At 37.9% G+C, this 21903-nt stretch overlaps 1 protein-coding gene across 4 annotated transcripts in view; it reads left to right on the plus strand.

Annotated features, from left to right (window-relative positions):
• The window catches only part of CEP162 (centrosomal protein 162), a 105317-nt gene that overhangs the window by 35858 nt on the left and 47556 nt on the right, over nt 1-21903 (plus strand). For all 4 annotated transcript variants that reach the window (XM_061130494.1, XM_061130496.1, XM_061130492.1 and 1 more), the window contains exons 10-16: nt 6253-6444; nt 6998-7079; nt 13765-14047; nt 14895-15150; nt 18361-18494; nt 18757-18984; nt 19523-19663. In XM_061130494.1, coding sequence (XP_060986477.1) covers nt 6253-6444; nt 6998-7079; nt 13765-14047; nt 14895-15150; nt 18361-18494; nt 18757-18984; nt 19523-19663 — 1316 coding nt within the window. The remainder of the gene's footprint in view (nt 1-6252; nt 6445-6997; nt 7080-13764; nt 14048-14894; nt 15151-18360; nt 18495-18756; nt 18985-19522; nt 19664-21903) is intronic.

A 21903-nucleotide genomic window follows, 5' to 3' on the forward strand; every position in this document is an offset into this window, starting at 1 on the left:
GATGAATATTAAATAATTTCCTGTGCTCCCCCCCCCCCCAATTCTGTTAAAGTTGCTATATGTAGGAGAATTGAGACTTTGTTTTTGTGCTTCTTTCTGGGTAGGAAAAAGCTAGATCACATCCTGAAATTCTGAAATGTGTAGGACCATCTAGACTTGACTAAAAGTTTTAGAGACCTTTAAGATAGTGCCTTTTCAAACTTTCTTAAAGCAGTGGAACTGTTACCTACCTCCCAAATGGAATCTTAGGTAGTACTCGCTATATAGATACAAAATGTATTTTATCAGTACAAATATAAATGTTTATATTTGTGACATTTACTTAAAAAGTTAGAACAGTAATGGTCTTTTGAAATTTTTAAAATTAAATGTTACAGATACTTGTTACATTCTCATATCATCAAATTTCCAGTATGTTTATATATATTTTTATTGTATAATACGAAAATATTTTTGGTTTACCACATAAACAAGTGCAAATGGGATCTTTTCAGCTTGCTTTTACAAGTCTTAGGTGACCAATATGGTCAACTAAATCAACTCAGACACTAGTCAAAAAAAGAGCAATAGAAATGGTAAATCACTAGCCAACTCTGAACATCTGCTTGCATTTTAATTTTACTTTTTATTTCTCTATGGCTGTATAATATACTTTTTTATGGCAGTATAATATATTTGTAGTAGAATTCATAGTGCAGTTTGATGAATTTTCAAGTACTGAACACATTCATGTCACTGGCAGCCAGATCAATAAACGAAGCATGATCAAAACCTCAAAGTCCACTCACATCTCTTTTTCTAGTCATTGCCATTCTAAGACTCACCACTGTCTTTTTTCCTTTACCTCCATTTTAAAATATGAATATAACAGTTACAAAGTTAAAACAACAACAAAAAATTGCAACAGAAGTTATCCATCAAAACATTACTCTTTTACTTGTTATTGCCTGACTAAATATTCTGCCATGATGGAAGCGGGTGCTGGGCACATGTTCCTCAGTCATATTACTGTTTTTATTTAAATACTTGTCATATGTGCTCTGGTAGTCTGCTTGCACTGTTTTCGGTAAGTAGATATGGGTTCTTTTAAAAGACAAGTGTAGAGCTACAGCTTTTCTGATCAGTGATACATTATAGGAGGTTCATTTATATACAGGATGGCCAGAGAAACTTTTTTTTGAGATATGCATGATAACAAAGCCAGAGGAAAGAGTTATCACTCTGCTCTTCATATTTTAAAATGAAAATTCAAACGTCTGTGGAACCCATGATTTTCTCTGAATGAAAATCAGAGCAGTTTGAAAACTTCTGCTGTACATTATAAGAAGACTCAGAAATAAAAAACATATTGCTGGAAATAGAAACTCTAATATGATCTGGGAAATTATGTAAAATTAAGAATTTTTGGTCTTATATCTTAAACATTCTTGATTCTGAAATAATTTGGTGAGTCAGTTACTAGAAGAGCAGAGCATGACCTTACTGTCTTTGGTCTTGGACTCATATTTCCAGCCTTGCCAGTTACCAGCTGGGTGGCAATGGACAATTAGTGCGTCAAAGCCTGTTTCCTCTTCTTTAAAATGACATCATTTGATGATCAATTGAGATTGTGTAGTGCCTAGCATACTGTTACAGTTCAACAAGGTGGAGCAGCTCTGTGGTTCTCATCACTTTCTATTTCAGTACTGTTAATGATCAAACTATAATAAAGAACCTGAAGGCATAAATACCTTATGGCTATGAAGTATTAAATTTACCTACTGTTTACAAAAGTACACTGGAAAATTTTCAAATCAGAGTCTGAGCTTGGATTAAGAACCGAACGTATCAGCAGCTTTGTTTGTTTACCATGCGTCTTCCAGCCTTAAGCAGGCTCAGTTTAGGTGATACATTGTCAAAGATTTTTATCTCTTTTTATTTTGATAATACTGTTCCTGAAACTTGTGCTTTACTGTCTTAAAAAGGTTGGAAACTATAAAATGATGGTCAGATCTCGCCTTTTGCTTGTTTTCCTTTGTCTCAAGGGCAGGGGCCACGTTGTGCCGTGGTCGCGTGACTGCAGCAGCCACAGGAGGACAGTGTTGGTTCACAGCCAGACCCCTGCCTCTGCCCAGTAGGATCTGACACTTCTCTGCCTCTTGAAGTAGAAAATATAGTGGGTTTTTGACTTGTGGTAATACATAAAATACATGGAAGAGGTCAGCCCTTTTCTCTCTTTAAAATGCATAAAAAGGTTTTAACATAGAAAGGACCTGAGAAAATATTTGAAGAGATGATAGCTGAGAACTTCCCAAACGTGGGAAAGGAAATAGTCAACCAAGTCCAGGAAGCACAGAGGATTCCCAGGCAGGATACACCCAAGGAGAAACATACCAAGACACATAGTAATCAAACTGATATAAATTAAAGACAGAGGTAAACTGTTAAAAGCAATAAGGGAAAAATGACAAATAACATACAAGGGAACTCCCATTAGGCTATCAACTGATTCCTCAACAGAAACTCTACAAGCCAGAAGGGAATGGCATGATATATTTAAAGTGATGAAAGGGAAGAACCTACAACCGAGAAAACCCAGGAAGACTCCTTAGAGTTTGATGGAGAAATCAAAAGCTTTCCATATAAGCACAAGTTAAGACAATTCAGCACCACCAAACCAGCTTTACAACAAGTGCTAAAGGAACTTCTTTAGGCAAGAAACACAAGAGAAGGAAGAGACCTACAGAAAGTAAACCCAAAACAATTAAGAAAATGGTAATAGGATCATACGTATCAATAACTACCGTAAATGTCAATAGATTAAATACACCAACCAAAAGACATAGACTGACTGGGTGGATGAAAACATGTGCGTGTATGCACCTCCACTTACCACATCACTCTGCTTGACACACCCCCATTGTATGTAATTATTTTATTTTGTTAAGTTAATCATGTTCCCATTGTGGCTTGCAATTGTAATTATCTTTTGTTTTTTGTTTGGCTATTGATTGTGAAAACTGATAAACATCTTTTACCCTTGTGATTATGTAACTATTACTTAATACCATTGTATCATGATTGGTCAACAGAAAAATAATAGAACTCTTTATCACCAAAAATAGGATCTAATAGAAAAACCTGTAATCACTTTTTAAAATCCAGATGCATATCAGAATTATCTTGAAGTTTTTTGAAAAAAATACAAATGCTCAAGTATTGCTCTTTTTCTCCAGAGCTCCAGATATGTTTCTGATGAGCAGTCATGTTTAAAAACAACATGATGATCTTTTACTTTTATCTAGTATGTTTCACTTTTTCTATTTCATATTCAGTGCTCCCATTTCATTCAGTTTATGTTCTCCAATTTCTCCATCTCTTTTTTTTTTTTATGTTCTTTCTCAAGCCTTTATCAAGTATAGTAGAAAAGCTTTTGTATACATATAATGTATATATTTTAAAAAACTTATGAATTTTTGCCTATCTAAAAAAAATGTGACATCTTGATTCCACTTGTTTGACTTAGTATGAATAGAATGGTAGATTTCCAACTAAAGGGTTTCCCTGGTGGCTCAGATGGTAAAGAATCTGCCTGCAGTGTGGAAGACCTGGGTTCAATCCCTGGGTTAGGAAGATCCCCAGTATTCTTGCCTGGAGAATCTCCCAGGACAGAGGAGCCTGGCGGGCTACAGTCCATGGGGTCGTAAAGACAGAGAGACTCGTGGTCTACAGTCCGTCGGGTCACAAAGAGTCTAAAAAATAGATAAAGCAATAAGCAACAAAAGTTTACTGTATAACACAGGGAACTATAGTGAATATCTTGTAATCTATTGATGGAAAATAATTTCAAAAATAATATGTGTGTTTGTATAACTGAATCACCTTGCTGTGCATCTGAAACACTGTAAATCAACTATGCTTCAACAAAATATATATATATTGAAGAAAGGTCAACATCTATGACCCTGAAATTATTTTTAATATCAGTTGGATTAATGATTCAAATTAGGAGACAAGTACCTTTCTCTTGCTCTGTTTTCTGAGCAGCACCTAGTGCTTCTCCATCTTGCGTTTCTAATTTTTAACTTTTAGGTAATTTGCTTTTCCACATGTTTGCTCAGCTGTTACTTTAAGCCAAAACCACTTCTTTCTGGCACCTCATGCCTGTTAAATGAGGTGTGAGCTCTCAGTACTGTGATGCTGTTTCCCTTTGGGATCATTTCTTTCATGCATACTCACCATATACTTAAGCATCCAGGTATTTCTCTAGAGGAGGCAAAATATCTTCTGCCTTTTTCATTTCTTCATAAAAATTAATTCTCTTCTCCTTTTGAGTCTGATAGATGGTTTGGGGGAAAAAATATGCTAACTTTAGCAGGCAAGATTGTTTTCCTCAAGTCGTGCTGGACATCCCTGCCACTTAACTGTTAGTGATTCCAAACTGGTGGTATCCCCCACTTTTTAAATGTGTTTATCTATTTATTTACTTGGCGGCATTGGGTCTTAGCTGCAGCCTGTGGGATCTTCCGTGGTGGCGTACAGATTCTCTGGCTGTGGCGCACAGGCTCTGGAGGACGCAGGCTTCAGTAGTTAGAGCACTCAGGTTCTCTAGTTGTGGCACATGGGCTTGATTGCCCTGCAGCATGTGGGGTCTTAGTTCCCCGACCAGGGATCAAACCTGCACCCCTTGCATTGCAAGGTGGATTCTTAACCACTGGACCTCCAGGGAAGTCTCCTTCACTTTTTTGTTTTTAGTTTATTTAAGCAAATTTATTCCATATTGGGCAGGCTCCAAACAGCAGTGGTGCCCTGAGGACCTACCTGAAGCAGCAGATGCAAAGCTATTCCATTGTGAGGCATTCTTACGTAATAACATGTGGTACTTGGCGCCCTCTTACATTTAGAGTTGAAACTAGTTCCTCAGAATTTTATACTGTGTAATTTACAGATTATATAGACAAAGAGGAAGCTGTATATATATATGCTCTTTTATTTTTAGGCATTAATTAATAGTCACAGTTATCAAGAAAACAAAGAGTCTGATCACCCTGTTTCTCTTGTTCTACTCTTCTATGATGCTTTTATTCTTCTAATTTTGAAAATTCTGTTCATAATGAAAAGTACAAAATGAGTAAGAAAATAGTCATAAAAATCTTAGATCATCATTGTCATTAGATTCTTTGAATTCTTTTCTCCAGAATTTATCAGTTGGTGGGAAGAGAAGGAGGTTAATAGGGACGGAAAAGTGAACTGTGACATGAGGTTCTCTGTTTGGGATAACTGGGTGACTGATCACGCCATAGCCAAAGTAGCAGATACTGGGAGCAGAACAGATTTTGTTGGGGAATGTAATTAATTTACTTGAGGATGTATTAGATGTGATTTGCTTATAGAGCAGTCTACATGTCTGTAAGGAAGTTCAGTGTTCAGAAAAGAGACAGAAGATAGATTAAATGGAAGACAGGTTTGGGAGTCAAATGTTTATGGGCAGTTACTAAGCAAAGGGTATTAGTGAAATTATCCATCACCGCCCCCCCCCCCGACACACCCATAAAAAAGAGAAGTTTGAAAATAGAGAGTTGAAGATGAAGCCCTGAGATGAGCTATTTGCCACAGAAGGTGGAAAAGCAGCCGTCAGAGCAGTGAGAAGAACAGGAAGGTGTCATACAGAAGACACAGTCCCCAGGAAAAGAGCAGGGCCACGCGTCTCACGGGGCAAAGAAAAACTTTCAGGCTGAAGAAAGTTAAAGGCTGAGTTTGTCTACTAGGAAGTTATTTTTTTTTTTACTATAGCAGCTTTAGCAGGGTTTTGGAACACACTGGACTGCAAAGTGAGAGGATTGAATTTCAGTTGAAGAAATGAAGAATACTAGATGGTTGGTGGTTCAGGAAAGCAGAGAGAGAGAAAGGTGGGGGGAGGGCGTGTGGAGCAGAGGAGAGGCAGAATCCTTGAAAACCTTTTGTGTCAGTTTGAGAAATTTAGGAGTAGTTTTCTCCAGCGCAGAGAGGTTGTATAGGGATAGTGGGCAGAGATGGTTTTACAGGTAGCCTGTCAGAACACAGTTCAGCCTGCTGAAAGAGTCCCCGAGCCTGCTGAGATTGCACGCCGGCAGGCTGTGGCTGCCCGCTACTGAGGTCTGTATTTCACTCTGTGTCATATCTGCATTGTCCTACAGCCTTGTCACCGCGCTTAACAGGTCAACGGTGAACTTAGTGTTTTATGTTTCTCATGTACTTGTGCGGTTATACTAGAGATTACATTTATCTCAACAGGTATTTCTTACGGACAAAGCAACAGTGACATTGAAGCTTTACATCAGGCTTATTGTCACATAGCCCGTTCTTTGGGAGATGCAGATGAACAAAGAACTGAGAGTAATGCAGCAGAAAATACCAAGAGCGCAACAAAAGATCATCCTCAAGAAAATGAAGGCTCCTCTAAAAACATCTCTACTACAGAGTCGGGTAAAAGCGTCTTTGTTTGAGCCTCTCTGAGCTGTTTTCAGTATGGTATAATTTAAATACAATTGGCTGTAGTAGTGATTTCTCAAAATCTGAATTTAAAAGTTTGTTTAAATAAATCTGGGAATTACCCTTTTAACTATAAAGTTAGCATCGAAAATAGGTTAAAATTTTAATTCCTCCTCTAATATGCTTTGACCAAATCAAGAAATCTCTTGAATATTTTCACTTTTTTTATACTTTTCCATGAACATATAGTAATGTTATTTTTTTTTAATGGAGAACAGTTTTGGGGAATCAACTAAATACATAATGTTTGTGGATATACCCATACACATATACTTAGAAAGAGGGAAAGAAAGTAGATATATATTTCAAATATAAATACCAAGATTTTTTTGGTACAAATAAGTTTACAGTGGGAACCTGGGATTATTATATGTATCATTTTGTTAACTATGTCAATCAGAGAAAACGTGATTTTGGTGGTATTAGATGTTAAATTAAGCAATTTACATAACATTTTTGGTTGCTGTTTTAACTTTTCTTCCCTCAGATCTGCCCACAGTAGAGGAGCTGATGAAGCCTATCAGAATAGATTCCTTTGGGGTCAGTGGTTTTGATTTACAACCCGTCAGGTATGAGTTTCTTGGAATGGGTTGTGTAGGTTGTTTGTTTGTTTATTGTTTTGTCACTGCAAACTTCTAGAATCATTTGTTCTACCTAACGATTCCTAGTGAATAATTAAAGGTAGCTGGTATGAGTCTACCTGTGAGTGAGTCCTGTTTTCTTTTCCTATTAATCTTTACTCAGTTTATCAAAATTCATTTAGTTCTAAAATAAAAAAATAAACAATTGCTGCTAAAAAGTTGCTGCCCTTAGGTGGGTGGTCCTAAAGATTTTCACTGAAAAATAAAATCCCTTCAGCTCTAAATAGTTCAGGGACAGCTGATTCGAACACTGAGCGTGAACATGAATTTTATTCTTTGTGTGAGTCATCTACTCGCTTCCTTATAAACCAGTAAATTCTGCACTTAGTCACAGACTAGCCGTCATCTCCCAGGGTGAGATCTTGGGTCACAAGAGAAATGGGCTTCACAAAAATCTCCAGCTCCAGTACGCTTTAATGACAGCTTACAGGACCTGGCTGTCATCCACCAGCACAGAGAATCATATCAGTCACCTTGTCGTAGGACAGCTTGGCACCCATGCAGCACCAAGAGTGTCGCATCCGTTATCTCGTGAGATCTTCGTAACAAATAGGTCAGCATCTTTATCCCCACCGTTCAAGTGATGCACGCGAGGTAAGCAGACTTAACTGGTAGAGCTCTCACAGGAACCAGACCATGATGACAATAACAGCGAACATTTTAATCACATGCTTACTGTGGACCAGGTGCTGTGCAAAGCTCTTTACCTATCAGACTTTATTTAATCTTATAGCGATTCCATGAAGTCTATTCCATTATCATCCTCATTTCATAGATTGGAAACTGGGGCTTAAAGAGGTTAAATCAGTTTCTCCAGATCATATGGCCGTGACCCAGAAACACACTCAGATTGTCGGATTTTATCTCCATAAAATATTTCTGTGAAAAGCCTGTCATCTGTTCATGTATTCGCTTGTTCATTTGTGTTTTAACAGACAAGTTTTTGAGCCCCTCTTTGAACTCCCATCTTCATCATGTAAATCCACTTGCAGTGATTTCTTGGTCTTTTTCCTACGTTTGTGCTAGTTGAGACAATTCAGTGTAGTTTATACTAAAACTTGTCTGGTTTTGTTGCTAAGTCCTTTCCAACTCTTGTGGCTCAGTGGACCGTAGCCTGCCAGGCTCCTCTGTCAATGGGAGTTTTCAGACAAGAATATGGAGTGGGTTGCCATTTCCTTCTCCGGGGGATTTTCCCTACCCTGGGTTGAACCCTGGTCTCCTGCAAAGCAGGCAGATTCTTTACCAACTGGGCTATTAGGGAAGCCCATCTACTTGAATACTAAGTCTAGGTTTTTCCACTGATCTGCAGTGCTAGTTAATAGTTTTAAAAGGCAGTTGTGCTCACATAATCGTTGCTATTTTGGGCTATGCTAGTGTTACTGAAGAGTTTTTTTTTGTTTGTTTTTTTACACATCTTGTGTCTTTGTTGGCTTCAGTTCAGTGAAGTTGCCCAGTTGTGTCCAACTCTGTTGTGACTCCATGGACTGCAGCATGCCAGGTCTTCCTCTCCATCATCAACTCCCAGAGTTGACCCAAAATTCATGTCCACTGAGTCAGTGATGCCATCTAACCATTTCATCCTCTGTCGTTCCCTTTTCCTCCCGCCTTCAATCTTTCCCACCATCAGGGTCTTTTCAAATGAGTCAGCTCTTCACATCAGGTGGCCAAAGTATTGGAGTTTCAGCTTCAACATCAGTCCTTCCAATGAACCCCCAGGACTGATCTCCTTTAGGATGGACTGCTTGGATCTCCTTGCAGTCCAAGGGACTCTCAAGAGTCTTCTCCAACACCACAGTTCAGAAGCATCAATTCTTTGGCAGTCAGCTTTCTTTATAGTCCAACTCTCACATTCATACATGTATGCTGGAAAAACCATAGCCTTGACTAGATGGACCTTTGTTGGCAAAGTAATGTCTCTGCTTTTTAATATGCTGTCTAGGTTGGTTATAACTTGCCTTCCAAGGAGTAAGCGTGTTTTAATTTCATGACTGCATTTACCATCTGCAGTGATTTTGGAGCCCCAAAAAATAAAGTCTGCCACTGTTTCCACTAATTCCCCATCTATTTGCCATGAAGTGATGGGACCAGATGCCTCGATCTTAGTTTTCTGAATGTTGAGCTTTAAGCCAACTTTTTCACTCTCCTCTTTCACTTTCATCAAGAGGCTTTTCAGTTCTTCTTCACTTTCTGCTATAAGGGTGGTGCCATCTGCATATCTGAGGTTATTGATATTTCTCCCGGCAATCTTGATTTCAGCTTGTGTTTCATCCAGCCCAGCGTTTCTCATGATGTACTCTGTATACAAAGTAAATAAGAAGGGTGTCAATATACAGCCTTGACATACTCCTTTTCCTATTTGGAACCAGTCTGTTGTTCCATGTGCAGTTCTAACTGTTGCTTCCTGACCTGCATACAGATTTCTCAAGAGGCAGGTCAGGTGGTCTGGTATTCCCATCTCTTTCAGAATTTTCCACAGTTTATTGTGGATCCACAGAGTCAAAGGCTTTGGCGTAGTCGATAAAGCAGAAATAGATGTTTTTCTGGAACTCTCTTTTATTTTTCTTTTTTTTTTAATTTATTTTTATTAGTTGGAGGCTAATTACTTTACAATATTGTAGTGGTTTTTGTCATACATTGACATGAATCAGCCATGGATTTACATGTATTCCCCATCCCGATCCCCCCTCCCACCTCCCTCTCCACCCAATTCCTCTGGGTCTTCCCAGTGCACCAGCCCTGAGCACTTGTCTCATGCATCCAGCCTGGGCTGGTGATCTGTTTCACCCTAGATAATATACATGTTTCAATGCTGTTCTCTTGAAACATCCCACCCTCGCCTTCTCCCACAGAGTCCAAAAGTCTGTTCTGTACCTCTGTGTCTCTTTTTCTGTTTTGCATATAAGGTTATCATTACCATCTTTCTAAATTCCATATATATGCGTTAGTATACTGTATTGGTCTTTATCTTTCTGGCTTACTTCACTCTGTATAATGGGCTCCAGTTTCATCCATCTCATTAGAACTGATTTTTGATGATCCAGCGGATGTCAGCAATTTGATCTTGGCTCCTCTGCCTTTTCTCAATCCAGCTTGAACATCTGGAATTTCATGGTTCATGTATTGCTGAAGCCTGGCTCGGAGAATGTTGAGCATCACGTTCCTAGTGTGTGAGATGAGTGCAATTGTGCGGTAGTTTGAGGATTCTTTGGCATTGCCTTTCTTAGGGATTGGAATGAAAACAGACCTTTTCCAGTCCTGTGGCCACTGCTGAGTTTTCCAAATTTGCTGGCATGTTGAGCACTTTCACAGCATCATCTTTTAGGATTTGAAATAGCTCAACTGGAATTCCATCCCCTCCACTAGCTTTGTTCATAGTGATGATTCCTAAGGCCCACTTGACTTCACATTCCAGGATGTCTGGCTCTAGGTAGCATCATTTTAGTAATGTGGATTCTAGTATGGATTTTTGCATTTGTGTTTAAGAGCTGAAAACAAGTGTACTTATATTAAGGGCATAACAGTAATCATAGAAATGTCAGTAGTATAAACCCTAGTATACTTATCAAAAAACGTTTTATAGTAAACTAGGATAAGTAATTCTACCTGCTGTAACAACAGAAAAAAAATCCCTTGAAATTTTAACAGTTTAGCATCATCAAAAGTGCATTTCTTGCCCACATCATAATTCCATGTATCTCAGTGGAGTTGGGGTGGGACTCTGGTCCACATAGTCTGTTTAGGGACCCAGGCTGTTTCAGTCATCAACACACAGCTTTAAGGTTCTCATGGCTTCATGTAAAGAGTCTATAAGGAGAGAAAAAAGATGGTTTAGCATACTTCCTTTTAACTGCCTCAACAGAAATGTTACATCACTTCAGTCTGTGTTCTATTGGTAAGAACCAGCACCTCTAGCCAACAAGATCCAAAAGGAATGGAAAATGGTTTGCTTTTGTACCCAGAAAGAAAGTCAATGCATTTGGTAGGCATCTAGCCTATCTCCACCAGAATCTCCACTTCTGTCAAATATCCATTCCACTCTTCTTCATACAAAGACCTACTTCACACAAAGACCTACTCAGCTCCTCCCCAAAGCAAACAGCCGAAAGTCCTATTTAAGACTGTATTCATCTGAAAGGCCAGAATTTCTAGGTTAAGCACAGTTCTCTTCATCAGGTTTGAATATAGCTCCTCATTATCCGCTAATCAATGAATTAAAAAGACAAATTCATACTTCTTACACACACCCCTCCCATTCAGAAAGGGAAAGTATGAGAAGAAAGTAATAGCCATCAGTAATGCAACTCTGAAATCCACTGAAAGACCTCATAAGGAATTTTCCTTAATTACTCCGTGATTCTGCTCTTAAGGAGGAACTACCAAGTAACTATTGTTTCATATAGCTCTTGGTTCCAGTCCTTGAAGAATTTGTCTTGTATTTTATCACCATTGGCTTCAACTGAAGTGGTTTTCAGGGGGAAGGTATGCCCTTGGAGGAGGTGATCATTTCTCCATCTGCTTTCTGCCTGCAGGTGGTTTTAAGGCTCCCAAACAAGTCTCTAGCCTTTTTCTTTTTTTGAGAAGAGTTGTGGTTTCTTTGTCATTACAGTTCCTTCAGAAAGTTTATTAGGCTTCTGATATACTTGGTTCCAGTTAGTCCCATGTGCCAATAACTACACTTAACGTTCTTTGCTAGACAAAGGTTTTAAATCTGTCTTATGTCTGCTTCCTTATTTCCTCTGTTTTTTTCTCTCTCAGTTGCAGCTGTCTGAATATATTATTAGGAACAGTAACCTTAAGTTTGAAGATGACACTTAGAATAATATTATATTTGCCAAGGGACTGCATCACTCTTTTCAACAAAAAGTCTCATTGGTATCTTGCTTTTTCATAGCATTTTGTAATGCTGAATCTTACTGTTTGAGTTTAGACACTGAGAGTGAACCTAAGACACCTTAAGTGCCCAGACTTTGTTCCCTCTGATTTCTTCTTAACAAACCAACCCATTCTATCTTGAAATTATTTTTTTCTCTTAATATCTTGTCAAAAGTAGCTAGTGGTAGCTGGCACTTAAAAACTGCCTATTCTCTCCTACTATTTTTTTAGTACCCTAGACTGGGTAGCCATGTGGTCTGCCTTATAAACTGTTGTAGGTGACAGTTTAGCAAATGTTCTGTTACCATAAAGCATGGGTTGTTACCTCTCCAGCCTCTGTATCAATTTCCTTGCCACCTAAAACCCACCTACTAAGCCTCATATTTTAGATTCTTGTCATCGTAGCACTCACATTCTAAAGACAAGAACTACTGTGTGGCCCCATTTAGACTGAAGGCAGTGATGAAATGTAGTTCAGTCGGTTCACAGCAAGAAAGGGGAACGATTATGATAATGATTGGATTCTGCTACCGTTAAGAAGGAAAGAACTGTTACTGACATGCTTTCTGATTATTCCAGCTACTTCAAGTATTTCTAACAATTATTAAGAAGCCAATTTATCTTATGTGAAAATGGTAGCCTCTTAAACTTTCCTTTTATCTTATTTTACAAATGTAAAAATCAAGTAACCTAATGGACCATGATCTAGTAATTCAAAAATGACTATATTCTGGAACTCCCATAATATGCCAATATTTAATCACATTTATAATATTTCTTTAAGGGATAGTTTCCATAGTTTAAAAATCTACTGATCTGAAATGTAACATTGCATTAAAGTGTTTTAAAATAAAGGAATGATTTTATTTTAAAGTCCTAGTGATTTTTCTTGTTTCACTTAAAAAATTTCCTGTACTGTGGATGAAATTATTCGTTTTAATATTTATGTTTTATGCCTTAATTTAAATTATGGTTACTTCTTAATTTCTTCTGCTCTATGTACTTAGTTGCTCAGTCATGTCTGACTCTTTATGACCCCATGGACTGTAGTCCCCCAGGCTCCTCTGTTCATGGGATTCTCCAGGCAAGAATACTGGAGTGGGTTGCCATGCCCTCCTCCAGGGGATCTTCCCAACCCAGGGATCAAACCCAAGTCTCTGGCATTGCAGGCAGATTCTTTACCAGCTGAGCCACCAGGGAACTCCAAGAATACTGGAATGGGAAGCCTATCCCTTCTCCAGGGGATCTTCCTCAATTAAGAATTGAACCAGGGTCTTCTGCATTGCAGGAGGATTCTTTACCAGCTGAGCTACCAGGGAAGCTAGAAATATGTAAAATATTTTTCCTGCCTCAAATGCATGTTGACTTTATGAGCTATATTACAAAAAGGCCATTTAGAAAATCATTTTTAAATTTTTCTTGGACAGAAGCAATCTCAGTCTTGTTTGGTTTGTCTTTCCTTTGAAGTAGGTCTCAGAGTCAACCATGAAGTTCCTTATGCAGCATTGAAATTACTATTTTAAAACAATTATGTGATGCTGTAAGTTTACTGTCTTAAACCAGAATTGTAAATAATATGTTTAACATTAGTAACCTAATTTAAACTTTTACAAATATTAAGTATATTTAATATTATATATTAATGTAAATGTTTTTATCTAATATGTATACACATATTAATAAAACTGATATTCGAGGGCTTACATAGGGTTCATTCTCTGTGTCCTGTTTTGTTTTATAGCTATAAGAAACTGGCTGAGAATAAAGAAACTGAATTTGTTAGCCCTTTACCCCTTAAGATTAACCCAAATGTTGTGTCTCAAGAAGCACAAACTGTGAGCCAATTTCTGGACAAAAATGAAGAGAATGTAGTTTTAGAAAAGGCAACAGATGAAGGTACAGAAAATAACTATCCAAGAGTAAATACTGTGGAGGAACAAATAGATAAAATGTACCTTGATATTTTGAAGAAAAAAATATCTGTTGGTGCTTCATTATTACCTCACGATGACAAAACACATAAGGTAAGTTTTTATAATTTGAATTGATTTGACATACTGATAAATGAAGCTATGTAAATACTGTTGAGAAGTGTGTGTTTCCTAAGGTAGTGGGATCACTCACATACTGACCTCCACATAACTCCTGGACATCTGTGAGCAGCATCTATTATAACACTCTGCGGTCCCCAAATTTAAAAACACCACTGTAGCATTAGCTCTCTTTTAGAAGGCATTCTGTATATTTACACTTTCTAGTAATCACAGTCTAGCGCTTGAACAGCAGACTCAGTGCGCTCACCATCCTAGTGCTTTGCGGTCCCCTCGTAGTCTGTGTGGTACAACAGTGGGCACATTGGCGTTTCCTACACATGCTGCTCACAGCCCTTGAGAAACTTACATTTCACTGTTCCTTTTTTCTCTGCTCTTGATTTATTCTGATTATATATAATCAGGCCATGACCACAGTATTCCATTTTTATTTTACAGTTTTGAGTTCTGTGTTTACCATAAACTATCACCTTATAGAATAAGGCAGGGTGCTAATAAATTTTTACATTGAGAGCTCTGAAGAAAAAAGATTTTTGTCATTTCACAACTTGTTCTTCTCTGCTTTCCTCAATGTTCATTCATTGCTTTCTGGCAAGCTTATTTTGTTTTATTATTTTGCTTTGTCTTACTCTTGATTTTGAAAATGTTGGTTCCAAATATTAAAATTCTGATGAATTTAATTTAGAGGACTTTAATATAATGGTTTGCCTTCTATGAATTATGTTCTTTAGTTATCAATATGATTTTACTACCTGTTAGTCTTATTTGCAACTGTAGTTGAAGTTTATTTAAGTACTAAAGAGTTTGTACTTGTATGCAGACTTTAAGATCTCAGCTTGATTCTGGAGAAGGGACTGTAACTAGTAAACAGCTACCGTACAAGAAAGCCAGAAGTGCACCTCCTTTATTTAAAAGAAAACCCCAGAGTGGATTATATGCATCAGTTAGGAGTTCAGGGTATGGCAAACCCAGTTCACCATTCAAGACATCTAATCTTGAAAAGAAAACTTCAAAGGACATCATGAAGAGCAAAAACTTGAGATCTATTCCTGCCTCAAATCAAAGTAGGAAAAAAGGTAATCATTCTATACATATAGTATATTATTTTCCTTGTTCTCTGCTTTCCTTGTTTCCTTTCTCCTTCTATGAACTTTACTTATTAATAGAAAAAAAATGAGTTGTAAGTCATTGCATTCCTTTTCTGAAAGATTCAATTCTGTTGAGTTCAGGAGGTTTTTCATCATTAGTTCTAGGTCTTTCTGAAAGAAACCCAGGAAGTATAGGAAGTGAATATAAGATAGGAGAGTCCAACTCCTCCTCATCTGGCTGGCTTTATAATATCCAAAATGGCTGGCTTTATAATATCCAAAATGTTTGCAAGAGCAGAGCCATCAATTCAGAATCAAGTGGCAATGTACAGGTGAAGGTTGATCCGGAAAGAAATACCTGGGTATTAGTTCAGTATAGACTTTGGAGAGTTAAGATGTTTTCTGGATCACAGAATGCCTGCTTCTATATGTCACAGTTCAGGTCGGTTCAGTTCAGTCTCTCTGTCATGTCCGACTCTCTGCGACCCTATGGACTGCAGCACACCAGGCTTTCCTGTCCATCACCAACTCCCGGAGGTTGTTCAGACTCATGTCCATTGAATCGGTAATGCCATCCAACCATGTCATCCTCTGTCGTCCCCTTCTCCTCCCTCTTGTCACAGTGCCTCCTAATCTAGTTATTTCCTTATTTAGTCATTTGTTAATATGTTGGCAGTAGGCAAGGATAATTTTCCACTTAGAAGCCCATGCTGCTAGTAAAAGAAATAGAGATGTTTGACTTAGACCCACATTTCTGTTGCCTTTGGACTTCATTGGGGAAGGGAGAGCAATAGAGCCAGAAGCATTTTGTCCTTTTCTGTATGATTAAATCAAATAGGTGACCAGTTCCATCATTGCTACCTGATAACAATAGTTGTCAGAGGAGAAATAACCTCATTGGAAAATTTCCTTCTGCCTTAGAGTGTTTTCCCTTGCCTTTCCCTGCAACTGTCAATTTCAGAACCACTTTGACTGTATTTAAAATTCTTTCACATCAAAGATTCTTTTCTTCTGTCTATGCTTGTGCATATTCGCTGCAGAAACTCCTGCGTGTAAGCTGGAAAGGCTGGGGCTGACCCGTGTGAGCAGGGTAACAGCAGTCAGGGGTGGGTCTTCTGGAGACACAGAATTGTAATTGCTGGCTTAATGCAAGCATCCTTTCCTCCTGTTCTCAACCTGTGGACCTCTAATCCCTTCCTCTAAGAAGTCTCCTGTGGTTTCGTTTTCTCTCACTTTTCTGTGAAACAACTAGAGGGAAGGAGAAAGGCAAGCATGTAAACGAACAGACAAAACATTTTATAATAGAGCACACTTTGTAAGTTCTTTCAAAATAAATATTAGATTTAGTTTTACTTAAATCCTTAAGAAAAAGAAACTTCCTCCTAAGAAATATTATATCCCAAAAGATTGTTTTAATAAAATAGACCATGAAAACCCCTGAAAGGTTGCCAAAACCATGTTGTTGTTTTTACCTACATTTTTCAATTCTATACATTATCAGTTTCCCTTCTATGAAATATGAAGTAGTAAAACCCCCACTCACATGCCTGCTGCTCATTTTTGTTGGTTTTATTTTTACTTGTTCAAGATATATCTATTATATTCTCTCCAGCAACTGTAATTCCCCACAGCTTTTGAATGTGGGTCTTGGTTCTGGCTGTTACAGGACCAGAATGCTTTTCACTAGTCCCTTAACCATCACTTTCTAGAATTATTTTGGTTGGTTTCTTATTTGACTAAATTTTCTTAATCCATTGTTTTTTCAAGAAGGGCTCATGAGTTCCAAACACTGCACTTTTCACATTTGAATTTTATATCCAAGCGAATTTTCTTTCATGTATAAAGAGAAAAGATATTGTCCGTGTACTGTTACTGAAAATAATTACCTAGGGAGACCAAAATTAAGAACTCAGGAAGGAAGAATTCTGGCATAAAAGCCCTGGCCGACTGCAGCTTGAGCAAGAACCACTCGTCACTCTTGGCTGCCATGTGCTTGGAAGAATCACAATGCTTGCAGATCACACCCCGTTCATTGGCCATGTTAATGGACCTCCAGTGACTTGGAAGGTTTAATGCCTGCTTTTACAGTGACTCAAACTGTTCCTTTATGAACAGTGTAAGAAGTTTTCTCCAGAAAAGCCTTCCACATCACAAGTCCAATTAAATATGATTACTACTATATGAGGAAACACTGGCATGGCAGGAAGAGAATAGAAGGAAATCTCAGGGTGAGGTCGTGTTGGGGACTTGCTGTTTCTTTTGACGTTTTTATATTTTCTAAATCTTTAATGACCGTGTGTTTTAACTTCAATGAAAAAGCCAACCTTGCATTTAAAAAGTTGGCATCTTGAAGAAACTATATTAAAAATATAAGTTTCGAATGTTTCATTTACATCTAAGGCAATCAAGTACATGTTTATGCAATATTCAGTTCAGAATCTGTAATATTAGAATATGGGCCTGAGGATCTCTTCTCAGTATTTCTGTTAATTTTTTTTTTATTATAAACTGAGCAACTTATTGGTCTTAGAATTATTTCTTCTTTTTGTAAGATTTACAAGGTACCTTAAAAACAAAATTTGACTGGAATATGTGTGTGTGTGTGTATGTATAAACCACATTTTTTTCTAATTTAATAAACAGGGTATTATAGCAGTTTTATCATTTTATTTTTAATCAGATTTTAAACTACTTGTTATGAGGTTTGCGTGAAATTTATATTATTCCAGTGATACTATATCTTCATATACATTATTTATAAAAACTGTGCTTTAAAAACATACTTTAATCTGAACCGAAATATTTCATTATCAGCTGCTCTTTGATTCATCATTTAAATACTTCTGTTTGCTATTGCTATGAACATTTAAAATGATGACTTATTGAAAAATAATAAAACCTGAAATTACCCTGATCCACATTCTCCTCACATTTATTGAGCTCCATCTGTCGTTTAATATGAATCTTGGGTCAAGGAGCCTTCTGTGTCAAATCGAGTAGAATGTTGATTGTGGGCTGGCGTTCCGAGTGCAGTGAAACAGATGCCTTGCAGTGTTTGTTAGGCATTGGCCTCCTTTGAGATGCTCATTTGTCTTAGTGTCCTCACTGGATTAGTACTTACTGTTAAATAATTGCCTGAATACACACTCAATATGGTTTGTATTTGTGGTGCTTTTATCCATTGTTCACAATATTTAGAAATCTTACCTGCAACAAAGCTGATCAAGCCTGCATCTTTGGGTAAACCAGCTCCCCAGACTGAAAGTTGGCTGGCTACTCCTAAGTCGTCTGAGGGCCCCACAGAAGTTGACTCCTGTGTTCAGTTTCAGAATGTAGGTATTAGATTTAAAAATAATATTCATACTGTTTTATGTTCTATATATACTAAAGCAATTATAAAAAATGAAATATTTGAAATTTCTTTTGTGTTGACGGATGCTCATCACTTTTATTGAACAAGTATTGATCTTCTTGATTAGTAGAATATTGTTAAACATGTCATTTTTATTCTTTGTGGGTTTTTTGCCCCCTAACCACCTATGTTTGAATCTATTATGTAACTCTACATAATGAAGTAATGCTTTTCATTAAAAGGATTCTTCAGGATACCATGATGGGAACAAGGAGACAGAATTGCTTATGTTTAAAAGAGTTCAGGAAGCAGAGGAAAAATGGAAGGGTGCCCAAGCTCTGATTGAGCAAATTAAAGTCACTTTCTCAGAAAAGGAGAAAGAGCTGGAAAATAAGATGGAGGAACTAAAGAGACAACAGGAAAAGGAACTCTTCAGACTGAATCAAGACAATTATATTCTTCAAGCCAAGGTACTAGACACATTGTCCTATTTCTCCTTTTATTTATTAAAAAGAACTTGTACTCTCTGCTAAATGCATTGTTATTTTCTTGTCCCTGGGGCCTCTTGACTTGATATATTTGCTGCATAAAACATGAACATGGTTCCTGACAGTGCCTCCTTATGAAAGGCCTACTTGGAATCCTTGGGGGGGAAATCAAAAATGAAATTGGTTCATTTTTATAGTTTTCTTGTTAGCAGTCTTTTTTGAAAACTCATCACTTGGTTCACTGTGACCTTCAGGGAAGCCAACAGTTTCAGAAAGAAAGCTGTAGAAGTTCTAGAATCAGGAAAGTGACACTGTAGCATTTCTTGAGTTACTTCCGCCCTCAGAACCGTCAGTACAAAGCATCACTGTAGTGACTTAACTGTAGTTGGTGTTACGATAATTCTGGTGTGCTTATAAGACAGTCTTGGGTCTATATACCGGGAGTTTTCTGATGTTTTTCCTCACTTCTCACTGTATCATTTTCTTCCCCAAATGAAACAATACCTGCATTTTCTCAAAGTTGAGTAGCTTTGAAGAAGCAAGCAAAAAACACAGGTGGTTGCATTTGGGAGAAACAACTGATCCTGTCACTGAAGAAAAATTGAAGCAAATCCAAAAAGAAATACAAGAACAAGAGGTGCTTCTTCAAGGATATCAGCAGGTATGGCTCTTCAACACAAAGTTAGTCTTGAGATTCTTTGGTTATAAAAATAAGGCATTTAAAAATATTTCTGTGTCCATTTAACAGGTGATGGCAGTGTAAGAAAGTAATAATTTGACTAGTCTGTGTATTTTTTATGGGGAGAATTAAAGCAGTTAAGAGCATGGGTTCTGGATTCAAAAAAATCTGATTTTTAGATTTTGCTTCACTACCTGCTCTATAGCCTTAGGCAAATCACATTACCTCTCTCCGGCAGTTTCCTCATCTGTGAAATGAGGATAATAATACCTGTCTCAACGCATATATATGGAATTTAGAGAGATGGTAACGATAACCCTATTTGCAAAACAAAAAGAGACACAGATGTATGGAACAGACTTTTGGACTCTGGGAGAAGGCGAGGGTGGGATGTTTCGAGAGAACAGCATTGAAACATGTATATTATCAAGGGTGAAACAGATCACCAGCCCAGGTTGGATGCATGAGACAAGTGCTCGGGGCTGGTGCACTGGGAAGACCCAAAATGGTTGGGTGGAGAGAGAGGTGGGAGGGGGGATTGGGATGGGGAATACATGTAAATCCATGGCTGATTCATGTCAATGTATGGCAGAAACCACTACAATATTGTAAAGTAATTAGCCTCCAACTAATAAAAATAAATGGAAAAAAAAAAAAAATACCTGTCTCACAATGGTTGTGAAATTGAAATAAGACTGCAGATCAACCTCTTCCTGCGTTCCGCACAGTAACCAGTTAGTGCATGTTGGCCTGTTAGTAATTCTAATAGTCAGATTTCCTTAGAAACTGTCTTTTTTTTTGCTTTGAAAGTGTTAGTCACTCAGTCATGTCTAACTCTTTCCAGCCCCAGGGACTGTAGCCTGTCAGACTCCTCTGTCCTTGGGATTCTTCAGGCAAGAATACGGGAGTGGGTTGCCATTCCCTTCTCCAGGGGATCTTTTTTTTTTTCCCGTAGTAATATTGACTAGTTTTGATACTATATTGAGAACTATAAATTTGAAATCAATTGCCAATGCCTTGAGAGTAAAAATAAAAAATGAATTAAATGGGAGAAACTGTGTGTGTTCTGCGGAAGCCTTACGTTGGTTCTCTGTGATAACGGAGTCTTGGTGGTGTTGACCATCCGCTGGGGCAGGTCTGGCAGTCTTCCAGCATGAGGCTTGTCTTAGTTTAACTTCTCTATTCTTTTCCTCTGTCTCATTCCTTTTTTCTCTTGACAACTATAACCTAAGCATCCAGCCTCACAGTAACAAGTGTTTTCATTCTGGGGATATCCAGAGAAAACATTAGCACATCAGAAATTACAGCTTTTCTTTTTACTGTTTGTTTATTTTTTCACTGGTCTCAGTTGGGGCACTCGGGACCTTGACTTCTTTGCAGCATGTGTGATCTTTAGTCGTGGCATGTGAACTCGTCATTGAGGCACATGGGATCTAGTTCCCTGACCAGGGATTGAACCCAAGGCCCCTGCGTTGGGGACACAGGCCGAGTCTTAACCACTGGACCACCTGAGAAGTCCCCAGATAGTCCTGCTGTAGATCAGATAGTATGGATTTTGCAAGATACCCGGCCCTGGAGTGAGTTAGCACCTTCCAAACCCTCCCTGCCATTCTGAGCTTGCTATATACAGAGCATGGGTTTTGTGTTTTGTTTTTTTTTTGTATAAGTCAATTTTTCTTTTTTTTTTTTAAATTAATTAATTTATTTTATTTATTTTTATTAGTTGGAGGCTAATTACAATATTGTAGTGGTTTTTGTCATACATTGACATGAACCAGCCATGGATTTACACGTATTCCCCATCCCGATCTCCCCTCCCACCTCCCTCTCCACCCGATCCCTCTGGGTCTTCCCAGTGCACCAGGCCCGAGCACTTGTCTCATGCATCCCACCTGGGCTGGTGATGTGTTTCACCCTAGATAATATACATGTTTCGATGCTGTTCTCTCGAAACATCCCACCCTCGCCTTCTCCCACAGAGTCCAAAAGTCTGTTCTGTATTTCTGTGTCTCTTTTTCTGTTTTGCATATAGGGTTATCATTACCATCTTTCTAAATTCCATATATATGTGTTAGTATACTGTAATGGTCTTTATCTTTCTGGCTTACTTCACTTTGTAAAAGGGGCTCCAGTTTCATCCATCTCATTAGAACTGATTCAAATGAATTCTGTTTAATGGCTGAGTAATATTCCATGGTGTATATGTACCACAGCTTCCTTAT

The sequence above is a fragment of the Dama dama genome, chromosome 26 (assembly GCF_033118175.1).
Source record: "Dama dama isolate Ldn47 chromosome 26, ASM3311817v1, whole genome shotgun sequence".
Taxonomy (NCBI): Eukaryota; Metazoa; Chordata; class Mammalia; order Artiodactyla; family Cervidae; genus Dama; species Dama dama.